This window comes from Moschus berezovskii, chromosome 9 (genome assembly GCF_049115385.1).
Source record: "Moschus berezovskii isolate FMDL1 chromosome 9, NW_MosBer_1.0, whole genome shotgun sequence".
Lineage (NCBI taxonomy): Eukaryota > Metazoa > Chordata > Mammalia > Artiodactyla > Moschidae > Moschus > Moschus berezovskii.
The window spans coordinates 29,373,804-29,398,051 of record NC_142468.1 but is presented as its reverse complement, the minus strand read 5'-3'; the positions used below and the strand labels follow the sequence as shown (position 1 = coordinate 29,398,051).

Sequence of the window (24,248 nt, the reverse complement as noted above, 5' to 3'; positions counted from 1 at the left end):
GTTGCAAAATTTTTTCCTATGTTTTTCCTAGGAGTTTTGTAAAGTTTTGCAATTCAATCTATGATTAATTTTTATACCCACCCACATAGTGTGAACTATGGGTTCTACTTTATTAATAATATTCGTTTTGCTCAAGCATACTTATTTGAAAGACTTCAATTTCCCCCATTAAATTGCTTTGGAACCTTTGTTTAAAAAAAAAAACACAAAACAGTGGGCCATATTTCCATAGTCCTATTTCTGGACTAAATTTTGTTGATTAATTAGTTTACCTTTTTGCCGTTATCAAATTGTTGATCACTGTAGCTGTATCATAAGTCTTAAAAGCAGGTAGGTTGGTATTCCCACTTTGTTCTTTTTAAAAATTATTTTGAATATTCTAAGTCCTTATGTTTCCTTATACACCTTAGAGTATGCTTGTCAGATTTTACAAAGTGTCTGCCTGAATATTGATTTCAGTTCAGTTCAGTCTCTCAGTCGTGTCCGACTCTCTGCGACCCCATGAATCACAGCACGCCAGGCCTCCCTGTCCATCACCAACTCCCGGAGTTCACTCAAACTCATGTCCACAGAGTCAGTGATGCCATCCAGCCATCTTATTCTCTGTCGTCCCCTTCTCCTCCTGCCCCCAACCTTTCCCAGCATCAGAGTCTTTTCCAGTGAGTCAACTCGCTGCATGAAGTGGCCAAAGTATTGCAGTTTCAGCTTTAGCATCAGTCCTTCCAATGAACACCCAGGACTGATCTCCTTTAGAATGGACTGGTTGGATCTCTTGCAGTCCAAGGGACTCTCAAGAGTCTTCCCAGCACCACAGTTCAAAAGCATCAATTCTTCGGCGATCAGCTTTCTTCACAGTCCAACTCTCACATCCATACATGACCACGGGAAAAACCATAGCCTTGACTAGACGGACCTTTGTTGACAAAGTAATGTCTCTGCTTTTTAATATATTATCTAGGTTGGTCATAACTTTCCTTCCAAGGAGTAAGCGTCTTTTAATTTCATGGCTGCAATCAGCATCTGCAGTGATTTTGGAGCCCCCCAAAATAAAGTCTGACACTGTTTCCACTGTTTTTCCATCTATTTCCCATGAAGTGATGGGACCAGATGCCATGATCTTTGTTTTATGAATGTTGAGCTTCAAGCCAAACTTTTCACTATTTAGATTGTATTAAATCAATAGAATGATTTGGGAAAATTAATATCTTAACAATACTGAGTCTTCTCTATTTTTTTATCAGGAATATTTTATTGCTTTTGGTATAGTAGCTTGGAATGCCTCCTGTTAAACTTTAGGATATAGGTATATAATTTTCTATATTTGTGACGTCTTTGTCAGTTTTTTTTTCATTAGTATTATGCTGGCCTCATAAAATGGATTGAGAAATGCTCTCTTTTCCTCTGCTTTCTGTAAGATATTGGTGTTATTTGATATTCATGGAACTCTGTACCTCAAAACTGCAGAATGTTCTTTCTTTTTAAGTCCACATTATCACAGTGGACTGTATGTTGAGTCATACAAATCTATACACTTACTGAATTTTTTCTTAGTTACTTTATCAACTAACTACTGAGAAAAGGGTGTCAAAATCTTTAGTTTTATTTTGAGTTTGTCTCTTTCTCCTTTGAGCTCTATTAGTTTTTCCATCACATGTTTTGCTGCTACTGCTGCTAAGTCGCTTCAGTTGTGTCCGACTCTGTGCGACCCCATGGATGATAGCCCACCAGGCTCTGCCCTCCTTGGGATTCTCCAGGCAAGAACACTGGAGTGGGTTGCCATTTCCTTCTCCAATGCATGAAAGTGAAAAGTGAAAGTGAAGTCGCTCAGTTGTGTCCAACTCTTGGTGACCCCATGGACTGCAGCCCACCAGGCTCCTCGGTCCATGGGATTTTCCAGGCAAGAGTGCTGGAGTGGCTGTTAATAGTTTCATACACACTTACAATTTTTATGTCTTCATGAGTTGATCATTTTATTGTTTTAAAATATAATTCCTCTCTGGTAAAACTATTGTCTTGATGTTAATAGCTGCGTCAACTTCTTTATAGTTTGCGTAACTTATTTTTTAAATCCTTTTGCTTTTAACTTGTCTCTGTATTTGTACTTATGGTCATTAAATAATTGGGTCTTGCTTTTTCATTCAGTTTGACAGTCTTTACTTTCAAATGTGGTCTTTATTTTATTTGCATCAAATGTGTGGAAATTACTGGGTTTAAGTATATCATTTGCTATTTGCTTTCTAATTATTGCTTCTGATTTTCATCTTCTGTTGCTCTTACTGGTTTCTTTTTGTGTTAATCATCTGTGTGCTTAGCGTTCAATTTAAATTCCTCTAAAATTTTAGCTATACACATTTGTATTTTCTTTTTTCATGGATTTTGTAAGAATTACATATGCATCATTAGTTTATCACGGTCCACTAGTATTGTACTGCTTTATATTTACTCTTTGCTTTATGTCACAACATTACACACCTCTGTGACAGAATAAATCACTTACTTCCCCCTCCTTTGTGCTATTGTTATCTCATGTTTTACTTTTCCACACTGTATCAACTCTCCACTCCCATGCAATAGTATATAATTTTTTCAGTTATCTTTCAGAAAAAGTAAAAGGAGAAAACATCCAATTTTTTTTTTTTATTTACTCACATATTTACCATTGCTTTTCAATCCTTCACTTAGATCTGAGATTCAGTTTGTTGCCAGTTCCCTTTCTTTTGACGAACTTCCTCTAACTTTCTTGAAGTTCTGATGAATACTCTTTTTATTTATATAAAAATGTGTTTATTTCACATACTTTTTTGAAGGATAATTTCTCTGGATATCGGATTCAGTGTTGATGTTTTATTTTTTTCTTTCAGCTGTTAAACGTATCATTTTGTTGTGTTCTGGCTTCCAATGTCTCTGAGAGATGACAGTTTTCTTTGTTTTATTATTTTCTAGTATGCAATGCATTTCTCTTTCTCTTCTTACTTTCAAATATTTTGTTTTATCTTTGATTCTCAGTTAGTTGACAATTACGTGCCTCACTGCAGAACTTTTGAGCTAGATCATTAAAATGTTTGATTCTGTATGTTGATTTTTTCTGTATGTTTTTTCAGCACATTTGGGTGATTCCTAGTTCTTATTTTTTCAAATATTTTTCTTCCACATTTTTTGTTTTGTTTTTCCCTCCTTGTACTCCAGTTGGTGATGAATAGGGAGGCCTGGCGTGCTGTGATTCATGGGGTCGCGGAGAGTCGGACACAACTGAGCGACTGAACTGAACTGAACTGAACTCCAGTTATACGCATTTCAGACTAGATATGCTATCCTTGTTCACTGAGGTTTTGTTTATTTTCTTTCCAAATTGTTTATGTTCTTCAGACTGATTAATTTTTATTGAGCTCCTTCAAAATTCATTGCCATATCCAATCTGCTAAAAAGCAAATTGAATTTTTTAACTTTGAAGATTTAATTTTCAATTTTAAGTTTATTTCATTTTTTGAATATTGTTTTCATTTCTGCACTGAAATTATCCTTATGTATGGTCATTATGATCATCCTTTCCTTTGATTCTTTGAACTTATACAATAGATACTTTAAAGATGCTGTCTTCTGCATCCAAAATCTGAGTCATCTTGAGGCTAGTTTCAGTTGAATGCTGTTTTTCCTTGGTGATTCACATTTTTCTTGTTTCTTTGTGTGTCTAGTGACTTTTGATTGTATACTGGACATTGTGGGTCAAATGTTGTAAAGATATTAGATTCTTTAATCTTCCTGTAAAGAGTATTGTTTTTCATTTTAGCCCAGTTTCAACAGTGAAATTACTAGTTGATTCCTTTGAGTATAATGGTTTATAGTTTGTTATATTGGGCTTATTTCAGTTTTACTCAGTCTTATTTCTAGCGTTAGCCTTTCTAAAGTTTGAACAGAAAATCTGGAGTGTCTACCAAGCTACTCTGCCTTGGCCAAATTCAAACTCCTAACTCAGACTCTGCAGAGACAGGCTTCAGACAAAATGTCTAATCAAATTTTTAGTCTTCTAGCTATTACTTTTCCTAATTTTCTTGAATTTTTCCATATGTATACATAGTGCAGATTTCAACCAAATGCTTGAGCTAAATTCATATGCAGATTTCGGAGCTCTCCCTCTCTGGGTCCCTCTTTTCTGGGATTTCCTTTTACATTTTCAGTTGCTCTGGTTGCCCTGAATTCTGCCCTCTGACACCTCAGGTCAATAACGCCTATGGTTTCTGCCTGAGTCCTTGATGCCCTGTGCCTCATAGACTTAGGAATACTTTTAACAGATAAATAGTATAACCATGTAGTCATCTAGTAATGTTTTCTTCTTTAACAAATTAGATCTCCTCTAGTTTCTACCTTCTGTTCACTCTCTATGCCTTCAGATAGTTTTTTTTTTTCATGAATTTATAATTATTATTAGGTTAGTTCAAGTCATGTACTCTGCTGCTGTCATAACTAGAATCCTCAATATTGTAACTATTTCCTAGTGCAGTGATCTTTATGTTACTCATAAAAGTTTTTCCATTTGACTAATTAATATTTAGCTGTTACAAGTGCCATCTCTTTGTTCATATATGAAATGGAGTTGTCAAAACATCTCATACAAGGTGTAGGGTGACAAAACAAGTGTGCACAGGAGAACCAGGTTGTAATCCTTCCTCTGCTGCTAACTAGCTGCTTGACATATAGGTATTTGCCTTAAGTAGTGGAAATGGCAACCCACTCCAGTGTTCTTGCCTGGAGAGTCCCAGGGACGGGGGAGCCTGGTGGGCTTCCGTCTGTGGGGTCACACAGAGTCGGACACGACTGAAGTGACTAAGCAGCAGCAGCAGCAGCAGTCTCAGCCCTAGTTTCTATTCTGTAGAATGAGGGAGTTAGGTTATATCAATGTTTTTCAACCTTTAAAAAAATGTCAGGACTTTTATTTTTTCCCAACAGAATCTTATAAAAATATAAACTGTATTAAAGCAAAACAGCCCTGATTGTACAGGGTATATAGCTCAGCCTGCTCAGAGCAACCACCCACATCTTTACTTTTTACCGTGGGTGGCACTGAAGCTCCTTTGTGGAATCCCAGACCTCCACAGAGCATTGTCTGAAAAAAAAAATCAAGGTTGATGATTTATATAAATCTTTTCCTATCCTGTTTGAGTTAAAAAATGACTGGCTTATGCATCTAAAAATGTGGTCATTTTTTTAAGGATCTGAGAGGGGCAGTTGTCACCTTTGACCCTCCCTTGTGCTTTTTTCACTTTAACCAACTGCTTATTCTTATCTCTATCCTTATCCAGCCACCCTGGGCAGACACTTGCTGTAGGTATTGAGAAATCTGGTATATAAGGGATTCTTGCAATTGTAGCTAAAACGAGCACTCAGGTACTGCACCACCGAGCACAACCCACCTCTGCCTGTCTCCATGTCCCATCTACAATATATGAGCGGTACTTCCCTCCACCTAATTGCTCCTATGTGGGTGGGAAGGAATTAATAAGTTTGGATCTGTACTGATCATTTATAAAGTCTTTCTCCATCTGTAAAATAGCGGCAGACAGGCTTAAGAAATCCTCTTTGCACCACCAGTTGGTGGTTTTGTTGCCTTAAAAGAAACAACGAAATGAGCAGGTGCTGAGCACTGCCCACATCCAGACAGCACTGCCAACTCTTACCTCTAAACTTGGAAAAATGCATAGTGAGGCAAGGAAACTGATACAACCCACATTGTCAGCTTAATTTTCTCTTATTCCAGCCCTCGTTTCTTTCATCCTTTCCCTGAAACAGTTCTGAAGAGTTTTCAAGTCAGACCCTGCAAGAATAGGCATTCTTCCCTTTGCTTATAAATGTCAGGGCTTCCTAGATGGGTTTCCATATAGGGCACTGCTGTGATGAGGAGTAATAATAGTAATAATCATTAACATTTTTAGCATATCATATGCCAGGCATGTTTTTTTTTTTCCCTTTCATGATTTATCCCACTTAGCCCCTATCAACACCTTTAAGATGTAAGGAATATCAAGATAAGGACACCGAAGTTCAGAAAGATTAAGGAACTTGCTTAGATCTCAGACCAGCAAATGGAAGGTCCCAGATTCATACTGAGGCAGCTTGACTCCTGATTCTGCCTTCACTGATGTTAGACCTGGACAGGGAGTTTCTGTGGCACTGAGGCCCCACTTTGCTGTCTTTTAGTTGTGAAGGACGAAGATGGCATTTCCTCTGCCTCTGTTTGTAAGAGGAAAAAAAAAAAAGATTCACTAAAAATCAAAGGGAGAAATATTCTGATTGCACTGCTATAGAGACTTGGTATTGATGGGTCTATAGATAACTCTGTCTTTTCATTCAAAGTCATGAACTTCCTGTTAGTGCAAGAAGCCCAGAGTAGCAACTCAATAGTGTGTGAACAGAGGGAAGGAGCTGGGTGGCCATGCATCAGGAAGATTGCGGAAGAGTCTGACTTCTCTTTGGTGGTAGATACTGAGGTGGTGTCTAAGATCTCTCCAAATTCTGTGATTGAGTGAAGTGAACAACTCAACTTCAAGATGTGTCCACATCCTTGGCATTTGTGCAACTTTTTCTCTGTTGTTTTAGCAAGCTAACTGGATGAAGAGGTGAAGATTTTAATACAGATTTCCATTTGTATTAAATATTATTTCCCAAGTGCTTAGCTTGAAAGAGGTTTGAACTTGGTATTTATACTGTGTTTCAGAAAGTACTATTTTATGTCTGAAAATTAAGTGCCACAACTTAGAAAAGACTTAGTGATTTTTCAAAGATTTAAGTTGAATGAAATCCAGATCCACACTTTAGTTGTTAACACAGACTCAATACAAGGAAAGTAGCAGCTGGGATCTTTCAAAAAGGTAAGAGTCAAATTTTGTTTTTTTTTTTTTTTTTTCATTTTAACAGTTTTTAATGAAAGCTGTAGACAAGATGACTTTATTCTTGCATCTTCTCAATTGTTTCTTCCTTATATTTGCCCTTTTCCTTTCCTATTTGGCGAGATTTGGCTTTACGTTCGAGGATCTTTTTGCGGTCTTTGTCCAGTTTTAGTCTGGTGATAACCACCTTGCTGGGGTGAATGCCCACATGGACAGTTGTACCATTAGCCTTCTCCCGCTGCACTCGTTCAATGTAGATGACGTATTTCTTCCTGTAAACCTGGACTACTTTGCCAATTTGCTGCCCTTTGTAGTGCCCTCATACAACCTGAACTTCATCATCCTTTCGGATGGGCATGGATCGAACGTTGTACTTCTGTCTTAGCTCTTTAGAAAGAGGAGAAGACATAATTTTCCTGCGAATGTGGGAAGGCGCATTGAAATGCCTTTTTCGATTCTTGCTTCGGTCAGAAGTCACAAAGGGATTGAACTTCATTTTGGCCGCCGGCGCTTCAGCGATGGCCACAGAAGGGAAGCAAGAGTCAAATTTTGAATTTGAGAAAATAACTGATTGCTGAGAGAACATGGAAAATAGTGTGTCAAAACCATTGACCTGGAGACCTCCATTTGGTCCTGGCTTGGTATATACTTTGCCTCTTCGGGTTTTGGCTTCTCTTTGTGAAAATGAGGGAATAGGTAGATGCTCATGAAAATCCTTTCTAACCCAACCCATGTGATTTTGTATTCTTAATGACCAAACACAGTTGTATAGATTTGACCAGGATTTTTTTCCTTCAAGCAACAGATGACAGAAGGAGCATAATGTGGTCATAATAATATTGACATTGGAGGCAGACCACCTGAGTTTGAATCCTGGTTACAGTGTTTAGTAATGTTTGCCTGTTATCACTGTGGCAAATTACTGACTTCATGATGCCTCAGTTTCCCCATTCACAGAATGGGGATAATAAAGTACTGATTTCATTGGATTATTGTGAGGAGTAAATAAGTTATCAGATGTAACTTTCTAGAATAGTGCCTGGCTCATGATCAATGCTGTATATGGGATTGCTTTTATTGTTATAATAGCACCACTATTGACTTCTGTTGCTACCAGTGGGTTTTTAGGAGGGATGTCAGGTTTCATGAATTTCCTGAGATCCTTTAGGACTGAGGCTTAGAATAGCATGTGCAGTTGCATTTAGAATCCTATGAGGAGAATGGACCAGTTATACTGCAGTCTGGGTGCGTTCACTCTCACATAGGGTGACTCTTCTTCCCACTGCTCTCTCTTCTTACAAAGGAAGCAGTGTCCTGGCAGATTTCAGGGTGGAAATGGCAAACCCCCCTCTCGTGCACTCTGAAAAGTAATCTAGATATGGCGCTAGTGTCCTGAGGCAATAATGTCTGATGATTTGTGCACTGACCAAGAACAGAAGTTCTGTGTTCAAGTCCCAGCTTTGTTACTTTGCTAACTTTTTTGCCTAAGGTAAATTACTTAATCTCTCTGTGCCTCTGTTTCCTATCTCTAAAATGAGAGTAATAATAATTATCCCTACTTATGGTGTTGCTGTGGTGACTAAATGGACTAATATATGTGAAGTCCCCAGAAGATACCTGGCATATAGTCTATGTTTAGTTAATGGGAAACATTATAATTACTGTTATGATTATGCAACAGGGAAGAGTAATTTTAAATTTACGCTGGATCTGTTTCTGTGACTTTAACCCTTTTTTGGTTTTATAAGAATACATAATGGTCTCCCTCAGGGAGATAACCTGAGTGGCCCAACTGTGAAGGACTATAAGGAAGTGAAACTAACACATTCCCCTGCCTGAGGTTTGCCATTCTAGGGGACATTTGCAAGGACTGAATAGTCTTTTTACTTTGTTTCCTTACCTCCCCCACAACCTCTGGTCTATAAAGAGCCTGGCAACCAGGCCCTGATGTGATAGCCTGCCAACTTCTTGGTCAGCTGACTCTCTGACTAAAGTCTCTTCCTTGCCACAACCCTTTGAGGCTCGGATTCATTGGCCTGTCATGCAGCAAGCAGAGCAAGCTTGGACTCAGTAATGCTTATTATACTGAGTGAGGAGAATCTGTGCTCTGTGGATGATCAGTGACTCACTGGGAAAAAAAATCAAGGACCCCATACTGGTAAATCAATGAATTCTAATTCTTAATTTTATATATGAGGAAATACTTGTGGACTAACTCACTTAATTTGAAATTGATGACTTTTGACTATGAAAAGTTTTAATAGTATAACAATAGTATACTATTAATGATATTAGTCACTATTAATATAATTAATATATGTTAATATAATTAAGTATATTAATAGTATGTAATTTAATAGTAATACAGTTCAGTTCAGTTGCTCAGTTGTATCCAACTCTTTGTGACCCCATGGACTGCAGCATGCCAGGCCTCCCTGTCCATCACCAACTCCCAGAGCCTACTCAAACTCATGTCCATTGAGTCCGTGATGCCATTCAACTGTCTCATCCTTTGTTGTCCCCTTCTCCTCCTGCCTTCAATCTTTCCCAGCATCAGGGTCTTTTCCAGTGAGACAGTTCTTTGCATCAGGTGGCCAAAGTATTGGAGGTTCAGCTTCAACATCAGTCCTTCCAATGAACTCCAGGACTGATCTCCGTTAGGATGGACTGGTTGGATCTCCTTGCAGTCCAAGGGACTCTCAAGAGTCTTCTCCATCATCACAGTTCAAAAGCATCAATTCTTTGGTGCTCAGCTTTCTTTATAGTCTAACTCTCACATCCATACATGATTACTGGAAAAATAATCTGTCTAGCTTGGACTAGACGGACCTTTGTTGGCAAAGTAATTTCTCTGCTTTTTAATATGCTATCTAGGTTGGTCATAACTTTTCTTCCAAGGAGCAAGCGTCTTTTAATTTCAAGGCTGCAGTCACCATCCACAATGATTTTGGAGCCCCCCAAAATAAAGTCTGCCACTGTTTCCCCATTTGTTTCCCCATCTGTTTCCCATGAAATGATAGGATAGATGCCATGGTCTTAGTTTTCTGAATGTTGAGTTTTAAGCCAACTTTTCCACTCTCCTCTTTCACTTTCATCAAGAGGCTCTTTAGTTTTTCTTCGCTTTCTGCCATAAGTGTGGTTTCATCTGCATATCTGAGTTCTTCTGGCAATCTTGATTTCAGCTTGTGCTTCATCCAGCCCAGCATTTCTCATGATGTACTCTGCATATAAGTTAAATAAGTAGGGTGACAAAATACAGCCTTGACGTACTCCCTTCCTGATTTGGAACCAGTCAGTTGTTCCATGTCTAGTTCTAACGGTTTCTTCTTGACCTGCATACAGGTTTCTCAGGAGGCAGGCCACGTGGCCTGGTATAGTAATACTAATGGAGTACAAATGGCCTAGTAGTACACATGGAATGGAATCTCAGAGTTGGAAAAAGTGCCAATGGATGTCTAATCCAACCACTTCTCCAGTGCGTATATCCCACTGGGTACCTCCCAGGTGTGTAGATGGTCCTGTACTCTAAAGATGGGGAAAGTTTTGTTTTGGTCCTGTTAGTCTCTGACCTCTTCCATATGTGATGGTCCATCCCATGCTAGAGAACTATGTCGTGAGGAGAATGTTTATTGTAATGGTGTTCTGTTGGGGATGGTAATGAAATCTCTTCTAACGCTTAGCTTTCAATGTCTTGCCATGGGTCTGGTCCCAGATAATGATAAAATTGAGTGAGCTGAAAATAATATGCTCTTAAGTCATTGGATCAGCTACTCCATAAAAGAGTGAAATAGATTGAATGTTGACACCTGTCAGGTAGAAAGTTGGAGTTGGAGAATTTAGATCTAGAAAAGATTTGGAAAGTGATTCATACATTAGAAATGATCCACAAATGAAGAAACAGGGTCAGAGAGATTAAGAGTCTCAGCCACATAGACTCAGCTAGCTAATATGAGCAAGCATAAAGAATAAGACTTCTTTCTACCACCTCTCTCCGATTCTCCAGCAGAGTGATTAGAAGTGTGGCCTCTAGAGACAGACTGCCTTGATTCAAATTTTGGTTCTACCCCCTCCTGGCACTGTGATATTCAGACAGTTGTAGACCTCTCTGCCTCAATTTTCATATGTGAAAGATGGGAACAGTAATAGAGGTTTTGTGTGGATTAAATGAGATATGTATAAGACACTTAGCACACTTCCTGGCACATGAAAGAAATTCAATAAGTGTTTGTTATAATTGCTTCCAAAGAGCCTCAGAAAAATCAACTCTTAAGGCAGAGAGTAAATGTTTTGGCCAGGTGAGTGTTTTCAAGTATTTTCTCTTGCTTAAAATATGGCCTTTAAATTTCTTCCTAGCCTCTAATTCTTAACTGATCTTCAGGACCCACTGTCCTGTTAACAACCATATCCTTCCCTGGAACCACTGTGTAAGTTTTGGATGAAAAGAGGAAATCTTTCAAAAATAATTCCCTGTTATTTATATTTCCAGTCCATATTCAGCAGATACTTACAGTGTCATCTGCCCTGTGCCTGACACAGAGATAGTGCCTGGGGAGACACAGCGGTGGGCGATCTTATTTGCTTCTTATCCTCAGGGTGTGTACAAGTTAGATGGAATGGTAGGTAATTTCTGCCACAAAGCTGGAGGAAGCACTGACAGGACAAGATAGTGATTTTACAGCACATGGAAGGAGCCTTAAATCCCTAAAGTTGATTAAGGGATCAAGGAAGGACTCTGGAAGAAATGATACCTCTGCTGAGACCTTAGTGGTGAGCTGGATTCTTGACTACTTTAGATGAGGACTGGAGAAGAGTATTCCAGACCCAGGGGATCATGTGTGAGTGTTGGGGGTGAGAGAAGGGCTCAGGTTTGAGAGAAAACACTGGGTATTCATCAATCCAGTCAACATTCAACAAGTGTTTAATTAAGTACATACTCCTCAGCAAGCATTGTTTTACATACCATAGAGACATCAGATAACAAAACAGGCGATATCTTTATTTTCACGGAATTTATTGGGGAGAAGAAAGAAAAAATATTAAGTGCAGGGAACAGAACTTCTTCAGGTCAGTCACTCAGTCGTGTCTGACTTTGCGACCCTGTGGACTGCAGCACGCCAGGCCTCCCTGTCCACCACTGACTCCTGGAGCCTACTCAAATTCATTTCCATTGTGTCAGTGATGCCATCCAACCATCTCATCTTCTGTCATCCCCTTTTCTTCTTGCCTTCAATCTTTACCAGCTTCAGAGTCTTTTCAAATGAGTCGGTTCTTTGCATCAGGTGGCCAAAGTATTGGAGTTTAAGCTTCAGCATCAGTTCTTCCAATGAATGTTCAGGATTGCTTTCCTTTAGGATGGGCTGATTGGATCTCCTTACAGTCCAAGGGACTCTCAAGAATCTTCTCCAACACCACAGTTCAAAAGCATCAATTCTTCAGCACTCAGCTTTCTTTCTAGTCCAACTCTCACATCCATACATAACTACTGGGAAAACCATAGGTTTGACTAGGTGGACTTTTGTGGGTAAAGTAATGTCTTTGCTTTTTAAGATGCTGTCTGGGTAAGCCCACAAGCTCCTTAAGGTAGAACAATCAGGGAAGTGTTTAGCACGAGGTCAAGCTAAGACCACAAAGTTGAGAGGAGTCAACCAGGTAAACTCCTGGGGAGGGAAGGTTTCTGGCAGAGGGAACAACTTGGGCAAGGGCAGGAATGATCAGATACTGCTGGAGAAATGAAGAGGACTGACCAGTGCGCTGGGGTGGGGAAAGTGGTACGAATGATTCAGTGTGTCTGTGTTGGGTTGTTGGGTGATGGAGAAAGGCATTTCTAGTATAAACAGTTATTCATTATTTTTTAAGACACATACAATGCAGTGTCGCTTTTCAAATCTAGGAAACTTTTGGAAGATCTCAGTAGCTAACATCGCTTTTCTGAAGTGGGTCTTCACTCTGTGTGTTATTAGCTGACATGAGGCCAAGAGCATGTTTTTCATCACCACCAGCTAGAAATACACATAAGATACATGTGTGTCCAGACTGCTGGTCCTACTCCCAGCCATGAGCACGTGTCAGCAGCATAACAAGCCAGCAGGCTGCCCAGCTCAAAAGAGGGCTCAGGATGTTGGTTACAGGTTGCTGGCAGAGGGAGGGGGGTGGCGTGGGCAAGGGAGTACCAACGTTTTCTCTGAGCTCTAGTCCTGTAGTTCTAATTACCCTTCTGAGTTTTCTTTTCCTGTTTCATTCCTTTGGACTCAAAACTTGTGTTTCAAAAGTGCTTTAAATTCTTTCTACCCACCTTCGATCTGCTTTGATCCAGATTAATTGGCCACTTTTTCTCTGGATTACCTGTCTCTGTTTTCTTGTGGGCCCCATAGAAGACTCATGGCTCTTGTTTGCTTCCAGTTAACGGCTTCGGAGATGATGAGGAGCTGTCCACATCTTCTGACAGTGATGAGGAGGTGATCAAACAATTTGAGATTTCTGTGTCCCGGTCCCAGAGTTTCCACTCGGGAGTGCCTGAGAAAGGAAAGCAGACAGGATTGGAGCAGAAACCAAAAGCCAGTTACTGTCTCTCCAGCCACAAAGAAGACAGCACAGAAGGGCCCACCTGCAAAGGTATTCTTTGCATCAAACCTTTCCTTTATCTAGACCAGGTATGTCAAATGGTAAGAATGATTTTGAGTCAATGCACTGGCATCTGAGAGTCCAGAGAGGAGAGCAAAAAGAAGGGTGATGTCCAGAAGGTGGGACAGGGCAAAAGGGCTGCTTCAGACCTTCCAGGGAGCCTCATGCAGAAAGAATGGATCAACCGGACCAAAGTCTTGATCTTGAATTGTGGAACCCCCTTCCTTCCTCATAGTCTACTGCTTTGTACATTTCGACAGCTAATGACTAGAATGGTATTTTTCAAGGTTTATAAAATTTCATTCCATTCTGACAAGTACAAAAATGTTATATACATGTCTGCTGATGTTGCACTTCTGTACCTTTCCGCCCATTTGAAAATGTAGGATCCATTTTCCATATATCTATGTAACCCCAGGAGGTAGGTTGTATTATTAAAACAATAGGTGTGTTTTACCTTCCAAATAAAAATAATGTGTTTTCATAATATCGAATAACCTTTTCTAAACAACATGTACCCTGCACACTCTCCCTCATGCCCTGTAGTTTCTGGAGCCCAACCTGCATTAGAATCCTGGGTACGAGCAGGCCTCTTGCCACCCTCCATCTTCATACTAAGTGTTTTCACAAAGGGAGAGGGCGACACTCAGGGCAGGGTGAGCACAGCCTGTGACTATGTGTAGGGCTTGTCAAGCGTCCTTCTCCCTGCCCACCAGGCACACAAAAGAACCTAGGGAAAGAACAGGATGACATTTCTTAGTGCTTTCCATAGCAAAGGTCAGGCATCTCTCTATCTCTCTGACTCCTTTATGCCCAGAACCCTGAATGGCGTAGGACATTGGAACAGGGAACAGTGTGTGAAGTGTATCTGGTAAAAAAAAAAAAAAGCCAGAGAAAATGTCATACTGTCTACCATAGTGACCTGGTCTAAAATGACCTGGGTTCTCTAATCTTTTCCTTCTTTCCTCTGGGGCTGTGGTTCATCCAACCAATGGGGCCATAGTTGGACTTCCTTGTTTTTCAACACTTAGTCGTAGGAAGACAAAAAGGAGAGTGTAGAACTGAGAGATGATAACAGAGAATAAATCTCTGATTTGATGATATGGATGAAGTGGGCAAAAAAAGAACAAAGGAGGCAGAAAGGAAAATTAACAAATGAGCCCTATTTTTTAGCAGGACTGTAATAATTTGCTGACCTAATGTAATTTTACTTATTTACATGGGCCACATAGCATTTTATTGCTCATCTTTTTAGCGCAGGTAAGCCAAGAGATAAACGCTCAGTGTAACCAAAGAATAGTGACAGTTGCCAGAGGCCCTCTGTAATCTCCTCACCCTCTTTCCTGTTTGCTTTTTCTCTGCTGTTACATCACAGCACTCTTCTCTCTCCACTGAGAGGGCAAATGTTAGCTAATGAAAGTTAATCGCAGTTGATCCCCTATGAGTAGCTTGTTTAATTCTAAAGCTAATGGCCCCATTTCCCAGAGGCCCAAGTGTCTAGATTTTGATTTATACAAACACACTGTTCTGAGAGTTCTGACAAACACTCTAGCCCTCAGCCTTCCTGGAATTAGCAGCAACTTTTGTTGTAACTGGTGTGATTCTAAGTTTTTTGACAGATGGTGATAGAAGGGCTACATTTTTCTCTACTGGAGGGTGGAATGAGTCTACTATATTGAATGAATTACCTGTACATTTTGAAGAAAATCAGCAGGAGTTTTCATAAGAATGATTAACTGCATGCTAAATTTTAGGTTATCAAATGCCATGGAAATGTTAATGTAATTTTTATTGCATGATTTTTTCTGTGTCATTTCTTTTTGTTCATTTTTAGATCATTGAATTTGTGTCAGTAGTAAAGAATAATGAAAAGATTAAGCATGCACCCCAGAGAGAAATTTTTTAACGCCTATTCTCTATTTAGCTATTTTCCCCTCTACCTTAAACATGTTTTTCTAAGAACAAATTTGCATGCATGTATGCTAAGTTGCTTCAGTCGTGTCTGACTCTTTGCAATCCTATGGACTGTAGCCCACCAGGCTTCTCAGTCCTTGGGATTCTCCAGGCAAGAGTACTGGAATGGATTGCCATGCCCTCCTCCAGGGGATCTTTCCTACCCAGGAATAGAACCCGCATCTCTTATGTCTCCTGCGTTGGTTGGTGGGTTCTTTACTACTAGTACCACCTGGGAAGCCCCGAGATCAAATTTAATTGTAGACAATTCTTTCACTTAAAGGGTACATTCAGAATGTAGAACCAGTGAAATTCAAGGTCCAAACCCAGTTAAAACCTTCTTCATATTCCAGCTAAGTTCTCTCTTGTCTCATGTGTCTGATTTAGTGTTATTGTGAATTAGTTGTCACTGTATTCCTGATAATGTCAAAGAGGGCTTGGCCTAAGTGATCTGAATCAGGGGCTCTGTATGAGGTCTCTAGGCATGTAAGGTGGGCTACAGAATAATAGCCCACTTATTAGACTTTGTTTTGAGCAAAGCCTTATTTTGGTCTGTGAAATATTTAGTTCTTAAGATGTTTCATAGTACCTAATCATTACCTTCCTGGTGTCATTTAAAACAAGTCAGTTATCCCCTGTTTGTGGGGGTGTGTGTGTATTTTAAGAGATTTATTGCAAAGAATTGGCTTATGTGACTGTGGGAGCTCTGAAATCCACTGTTCAGAAGGAGAGGCTGAAACTCAGGAAGGAACTGAAGCTTCAGTCTATAGATGAAATTGCTTCTCCTCCAGGAATGCCTCACTTCTCCTCTTAAGGCCTTTCAAGGGACTGATTATTTAGGATAATCCCCTCTACTGAAAGTCAGCTTTAATTATATCTACAAAATGCCTTCACAGCAACTCCTAAATTAGCGTTTGATTGAATAATTGAGGCCTATAGTCAAGCTGACACATAAAATTGACTATCACGAATGGTAGGCAAAAGTATGGGTGCTGGGGGAAGGGTCTTGTAGTAGAAAAGAAAGCATAAAAGGAAAATAGGTTTACACTTCATCAAAGTGGGATATGGACTAAGAAATTTCCTCTCATAAAATAAATATGGTTGATGTGACACAATTATGCTCTATAATTTCTAAGAAGCCAGGATACATTTCTCAACAACAGCCAATTACTTTTCTGTATGTGTTTAAGGTGACATGACCTTCTTTAATTTAAAGCATGGGAAGATGCTTTATGTAACAGTGAATAACCCTTCCCCCTCCTTGCAACTTGACTTGTCCCCCAGATTTGCCTTTCTAATTCATTCCTTGCTTGTCTGTCAAGGAAAATGGTTTGTTACATTAATATAGTTCTTAGGTTTTTCAGTTATGAATAGCTTTTTAAGGCTTTAATGTAGCTTTTGAAAATTCCCTTATTACTGATCTAAGTATTATCACTGTAGGAGTTGAAGTCATGAGACAATTTTATGGGGGTAATTTCTTGGCAGAGTTAGATTTTGTGCTGAGATCCTGCTGGGCGCTACACACGTTGATGGATGACCCACAGTTTAATAGGACATTTTAGTGTTCGTGTATATGAGGAATGGATAGGCTAATTAGAGCCTGAGAAGAAAATTCCACTTTGTGTTATAGGGTTTTGCAAACGGAATAACCCTTGTTCTGTCATTTTCTGGGTCTTTGTGTGTGTGTGTGTGTGTGTGTGTGTGTGTGTTTGCCAAATAACTGAAAGTATGAATGTCAGGATTTTAGGTATCCTATGAGAGTGTTTCCAAGAGGCCTGAAGTGAATTATTAAGAAAAACAAGGCAGATGGAGAACTTCTCAATGGCTTGCCATAAAATGGCAAAATCCCAAATGAGGGGTTGGAATTTGAGCCCTGAAAACCAAGTCTTCCCAAGGATTTTTGTATCTGGTCTGCAGAGGGTGATGATGTGTTTTTAAGTTTTTGTGTTTATTGTGGGTGGGTCAAATATTGTCTGCTAAACCACTGTCCACACTGCTCCATATTGCCACACATCTGGCTGTTCCAAGCATTTGTTATCTGCGTAGCCTTGAAAGCTACTTGAGATTTGACAAAAACCCACTTTGAGTCTGAAGGAGTCAGAGAAGATTCAGGAGTTGTCAGGACTTTGGATGGACAGGAAGGAAAGGAGAGGAGGAAGGGCTTGAAGACCTCTGTGAACAAAAATACGCAACTGTTGTTTTCATGGAAAAGACTCTGCAGTGTATGGATGTTGCTTAGCAGCTTCAAAGACCTTATGTTCTAGCTCAGATTTTAAGACCAATGGTGGGAACAACTGCTATTATTCAGTGTGTAAATAAGAGCTGAGTTTGTCCTCCTCACGAATCCTGTCTATATCTCTAATTTTCCATCATCCTGGGAGTGGGGGACACTGGAGAAGAGTAGAGGCCAAAGAGAAAAGACATCCTTGGCTACTTTCTGGACGTGGGAGGCAATTTAGGTTGAAAGCTATTGCTTAGGAAGAACAGGAAGACCCTGTCAGTTTTTCCTTATTATCTGAGGGTAACCTGGTTGTCAAGGAAGAGGAAGGGGATGAACAGGGTAAGGGAGTACTGAGAGAGAAGAGAATGACACTAAGGGCTGAGAAAGACTCTGAGTCTAAATGAGTCAGGGAAGATTTGGGAGTTGTCGGGACTTTGGATGAGCAAGAAGGAAAGGAGAGGAGCGAGGGCTTGAAGACTGCTGTGAACAAAATTATACAGCTGGTGTTTTCATGGCCTATGAGACCACAGATGCCTACGAGTTTGGTGGTAGTACTGAATGGGCTTTGCTGGGCTGGATGAGGCCGGACAGGTAAGCAAGGCTAATATTTATGGAAAGGCTGGTGGTTGCTAGGCAGATATTATTTCACATGTCCACAGTGAATTTCTGATGGCTTTTCCTGATAACTCAGTGGTTAAAGAATCTGCTTGCAATGCAGGAGATTCAGGAGACTTGGGTTCGATCCCTGGGTGGGAAGATCCCCTGGAGGAGGAAATGGCAACCCATTCCAGTATTCTTACCTGGAGAATTCCAAGGACAGAGAGTCTCTTGGGCTATAGTCCATGGGGTTACAAAGAGTCGAACATGATTGAGTAAGCAAACACACATAGACAAGGAAACAAAGGTTCAGTTCAGTTCAGTCGCTCAGTCGTGTCCGACTCTTTGCGACCCCATGAATCACAGCACGCCAGGCCTCCCTGTCCATCACCAACTCCCGGAGTTCACTCAAACTCATGTCCATCAAGTCGGTGATGCCATCCAGCCATCTCATTCTCTGTCGTCCCCGTCTCCTCCCACCCCCAATCCCTCCTAGCATCAGACTCTATTCCAGTGAGTCAACTCATCGCATGAGGTGGCCAAAGTATTGGAGTTTCAGCTTTAGCATCAGTCCTTCCAATGAACACCCAGGATTGATCTCCTTTAGAATGGACTGGTTGGAGCTCCTTGCAGTCCAAGGGACTCTCAAGAGTCTTCTCCAGCACCACAGTTCAAAAGCATCAATTCTTCAGCGATCAGCTTTCTTCACAGTAGGTTAAGACAGTTCAAATATTTTTCAAGTTCTTAAGGCAGAACTTGGATTTTAAACCCAGATCCTCTGAATCCAGGGGCTTCCCAGGTGGCACTAGTGGTAAAGAATCTGCCTGCCAATGCAAGAGATACAAGAGATGCGGATTCGATCCCTCAGTTCAGAAGATCCCCTGGAGGAGGAAATGACAACCCACTCCAGTATTGTTGCCTGGAAAATTCTATGGACGGAGGAGGCTAGTGGGTTATAGTTCATGGAGTTGTGAAGAGTTGGACTTATTTTATCCTTCTAACATAATGTACATCCTTTATGCTCATATTATCATAAAGCATTCAGTCTTCTTGTACCCTATATAATGAACTAATGGGTTTTGATTTTATGGGCCAAGTTTATCCACCATATAGATGCAAGTGTGTTTCAGCAGATGTTTTTTAATGAGTTTTGTTTTAGCAGACTTGATTGGGGTAGTTGCTATTCCCATTTTCTCTAGATAAAAAGATGAAACATGATAGTACATTTGAATGAATTTCCTTTTTGCAAATTTAGGTTTGGATGGAGCCAGCCAACTGACTTTTTCTGAGAATCTGTCTTATGGTGAAGATGATCCCATCTCTGCCCACTCACAGTCCCCTTGTGAGCTGGGGGACACCAGACACCATGGTGTTTCTCCTGGAGAGACCAGTGTGGTCCACAGCCTCAGCCGGCAGTCCACAGAGGGCAGCCTGGAGATGGAGACAGCTTTTAATAACCGGGGATTCGAAGATTCCTATGCTACTGACAGCTCCTCTGTGTGGAGTCCAGAGGCAAGTTGTTTGTTTTTCCTTGCTTGAATATTGTCAGCTCCCTGGTTCGTTGTTCCCCCTCCCCTCCCCATTCTTCTCCTCCCTTTCTCCCCACCCTTCAGGAAGAAAATTTTTCCAAAAAGGAAGCATTGCTTTGAAAAACAAACAACTCCTAAACAGCCTTTAATGGAAATATATTTTTTATTCAGATGACCAAGTCCCAGTTTCTATGTGTGCCACTAAAAAAAATCATATATAAGTGAAATCTATCAAAATGGAAAAATAAAAAGAAGCATTGGTGGCAGATTGAACCCAGGCTTCTTTTTTTATATAAAGGAGTTTTTAGTTCTTTAGGGAGGCTGGATTATTTCCTTCATAGTTTCAACAAAATGGAGTATATGTATATATTTTTATATCAAATCTTAAGTTATGAATTTTTGAATATGAGAATTATTTGGGAATGAAATGAAAAATACAATGGCCCTGCAAATGAAATTATACAAGGTGTTATGATGAGGATCTTACAGTATGAACATATTTATTAGGTCCAAATTGAGCTGAAGTTCTAAGAGATAGCATTAATCTGTGATGTCTTTGTGTCCATTGACTTTGCTTTTTGGATAAATCTCTGATAAAACATACATTGCCTAATTTCTTTTCCAGTAGAAACTTACTCCCAAAGATGCCTAAACATCCAGAAGCGTGACTGGAGGACTGCTCAGATTCATGTTCATTGAGTCACTGATACTGTCTAACCATCTCATCTCATCCTCTGCTGCCCTCTTCTCCTTTTGCCTTCAATCTTTGCCAGCATCAGGGTCTTTTCCATGAGTCGGCTCTTGGCATCAGGACCAAAGTATTGGAGCTTCAGCATCACTCCTTCCATTTAATATTCAGAGTTGATTTCCTTTAGGATTGACTGGTTTGATCTCCTTGCATCACTTTCAGTTCAGTTCAGTTCAGTCGCTCAGTCGTGTCCTACTCTCCGTGACCCCATGAACCACAGCACGCCAGGCCTCTCTGTCCATCACCAACTCCCGGAGTTCACTCAAACTCATGTCCACAGAGTTGGTGATGCCATCCAGCCATCTCATTCTCTGTCGTCCCCTTCTCCTCCCGCCCCCAACCTTTCCCAGCATCAGAGTCTTTTCCAGTGAGTCAACTCATCACATGAGGTGGCCAAAGTATTGGAGTTTCAGCTTTAGCATCAGTCTTTCCAATGCATCACTTTAAGAGATATTAAATATTATAATATTTAATATATCTAATACATACTTTGAAATTAATGTTGATGAAATAACTCATGTAGTTATATAAAACTTTGTGTGAATAGAGGAAGGAGAAGGGTAGATGGATTTTGTTAGCGTCAGTCTACCTGAGAAAATAAACAGGATGAACCTCTTATTAGAACCTGGACTGTCATACGCACCAAATGCTCGTCAAGGAGAAGAAAAAAAAAGATCACAGAAAATTATGTTTCAAAGCCTGTCTGCTAAGGTACTGGAGTACATAGACAAAGCATAAGGAAATGACACAGGGATATGTGTACTCTGTGTAGAGTTATAGATGAAGTCCAGGGATGGCAACTCAGATACGTGGTTTGTGGCTGGTTAAAAGAAAACCTTCATATAGAGACCCTCAAAGCTATCTATCTTATACATTTTGTTAAAAAAAAAAAATTCTGCTTCCTACTCGTTTACTGCCAAGAATCAGATCAAATCCCACACCCTAACATTCAACATTTAAAAATATGATTCTTTTTGGCTCTCACCACATAAACAAAACAGAACTGTTTACCTGCCTATTGACAGTCTGTCCCCTTGATAACCGTACCAGTGGGCTTGGAATTACTTTCTCCAGGCAACCTCCCATTTGCCTGCCTCATGGAGCTTCAATAGAAGACTGGGTGTTGAGGGCACTAAATGTTCTCAGACTCCAAAAATACCCAGACATCTCTGTGTGCTCCATTCAACCTCCTATCTATTTTGAGACAAAAACTGTAATTTGGTGCTCCTACAGTAGAACCTCAGATGCAGTGTGGAGGCAGTTCCTGTAAATGCCTGCTTTGCAGACTTAGCTCGCCTTTTAAGAATTGATTTATTTGCATCTTAGCTGTATTAAGAAGCCTCTCTTCCCCTGTGTATCTGGCATCAGAAACACACTGTGGGGTTGTTTACTTTGGGCCACACAGATGACATCAACAGTATCTTGTTAAAACAGAAAAGCTTTCAGTTTGATAGAAACATCTTTAAAATCTTCATGGGTTTTGCCCATGTGGCACAAGTGTTCCCATCATGAAGGAAAACCCAGGATATGAGAGCCAAAGGGACAATTTATTTTGCCTCAGAAGGAAACCGGTCATGCAGTGTGCCTACCTGTTAGGCTGATGGTTTTGCAAGCATTGCTCTCTGCTGGAAAAGGCCATTGACTTTTTCCTGCAGACCCAAGGCTTGGCAGGGATGACAATGGGAGGGTGGTTGGCGATTTTGAGCACACAGGGAGGTGGCTGTCCCACTTTTCATCTCTGCTTTCCACTGATTAACTGATTGGCTTTGAGAAGTTAATTAAAATCTGCCAAATGGGGATAAAAATGAAGAGATTTTTACCTTGCAGGAAGGTCAGATGGATTAGCTGTATTAACAGTACCCACCTGAGGAGTGCCTTTAGTTGCCTGGTGATAGGCAGAGTGTGTTGAAATAATTAATTGCTATGAAAATATCAGTTTTCACAAATCTTGGTCTCAGATCAACCCAGGAAGGGATCACGAAGCCCAGTTTTCATGAGCCATAGTTTGGATTGTCCCCATCCAGAGTCTGGCTGTTGCCTGGAGCTGTGTCTGATTCAAGATTCTCAGGACAGTTATTTCAGACCCTTCCCCAGGACCTCAGCACAACGCTGCAGATGGAGTGCACGTTTATCTGAATACAGAGCCTGGTAGCTAAGTGGGGAGATGCTCATTAACTAGGTATTTTTACCTTGGCATTGATATTGATGACAAAGCTAGGAACTGTTAGCTGATATCAAGAGCAGAGGCTTAAAATGATGTGAACTTCAAAGTCGTGTGTGTTTCCACCTCCCATCTCCTATCTTATTTCCTCTTCATCTCACACACTTACTATGCATGTAAGTAGTTAGGGTGACAGGTTTGTGGGGGAGGGAGGTAGACACCATGGTTTCACATGAGATTTGGGACTTTGAGCATTAATACTGGCAAATCTTGGGTAGTTCTGGCTGAGCATATGATTTGGGGGGGCAAAGAATGAGTTATTTAGGCATTCTAAGCCTTTGTTCCACTCGCCCCCAAAATGAGGATATTGAAAACCTATCTTATTAGGTTAATGAAAAGTTAATATGCATATCTATAAAGATAATGCTTCTTAGCTGGATTTCCCAAAAGTACAGCTTGCTTTGTTAGGACATGCAGTCCCAGGAATCAAGAGTGAGGGGCAAGGGAAGTGGTACAGGGAAGGGAGAGCCAGTATGAGGGTGTATAATCCAGTTGTCTACCACTCAGTGTGACTCCTGACTTGATCTTGTGCAACTATACTATAAGAAACTGTAGAAATTAGTCCTAGGACATCTGTCCAAGGGAAAAAATTTTACTGCATGGAGCATGAACCCCTCACATACTCTGGACTGTATATTCATGGGTGCCAATAAGTATTCTGTATTTCCAAGCCTTGACATCAGAGGATAGGCCTTTGGTGAGAGTTGAGAGTTACCTTGTGTGGGAGGGAGGAAAGACTTTGTTGGTTTGTGCCAGACAGAAGCGCCTTAGAGCCCAGCCTGTAGGGGAAAAAGGAACAAGAGGCCAAGAAGGTATGAAGTGCATAAGAATGGGCTTGCGTCCATAACGGGTTTAGTGTGCTACCTGGTGTAAGGAAGGGCTTTAGTGAGTGTTAACTGTTATTCCTTATGGTCCAGCAAGCAATTTGGAGATGATCAAGGGTAAGCTAAAATAGATGGGAGTTTTAACAGAAGACTGTGACTTGATTTTTGAGTTGGCATAACTCCTTGGAGACTCGCTTCTAATATTATATCTACACTAGTCAGTTGTATTCAAAAGTCTCTATAGCAACCACTTTTATCACTTGAAACTAAGTACCTCTGAATAGAAACACTCACACATGAATGCATGCTCAGAGAAAAAAATGTAAGAAGCCTAAATTTTCCCTTAAACAAGGAGCCCAAGTTTTCTTGGTAGACTAATGTGAATCTTAAAAGACAGGGCAATTATTAGACATCTACTAGGTGTCAAGTCCTTTAATTTTCATAGCAACCCTGTAAAGTAGGTATCATCTTCATTTTCCTGTTGATTAAAACAGGAAGTGGGAAGGATTAAATAACCGCCCAGTGTCCTAGAGGTAGTATGTGGCAGACTTGGGATTCCTAACAATATCTCATTCCAGAGAACCATGCACCTTCACCTGAATTCTGTGGGTAGGTTTTGTTGATGAACATGCATTTTTGAGGTCTATTATTAT

General features: G+C 40.4%; 2 protein-coding genes across 2 annotated transcripts in view; one reads left to right on the top strand and one right to left on the bottom strand.

Annotated features, from left to right (window-relative positions):
- The window catches only part of SYT16 (synaptotagmin 16), a 162,098-nt gene that overhangs the window by 114,931 nt on the left and 22,919 nt on the right, over positions 1-24,248 (top strand). The window contains exons 3-4 of the mRNA XM_055437169.2: positions 13,281-13,493; positions 19,529-19,785. Of these exons, the coding sequence (XP_055293144.2) occupies positions 13,281-13,493; positions 19,529-19,785 (470 nt within the window). The remainder of the gene's footprint in view (positions 1-13,280; positions 13,494-19,528; positions 19,786-24,248) is intronic.
- Positions 6,908-7,411, bottom strand: LOC129562737 (large ribosomal subunit protein uL24). Its single transcript, XM_055436156.2, is given in 1 exon segment — positions 6,908-7,411. A coding segment is annotated over 1 exon segment (438 nt). The 5' UTR covers positions 7,378-7,411; the 3' UTR covers positions 6,908-6,939.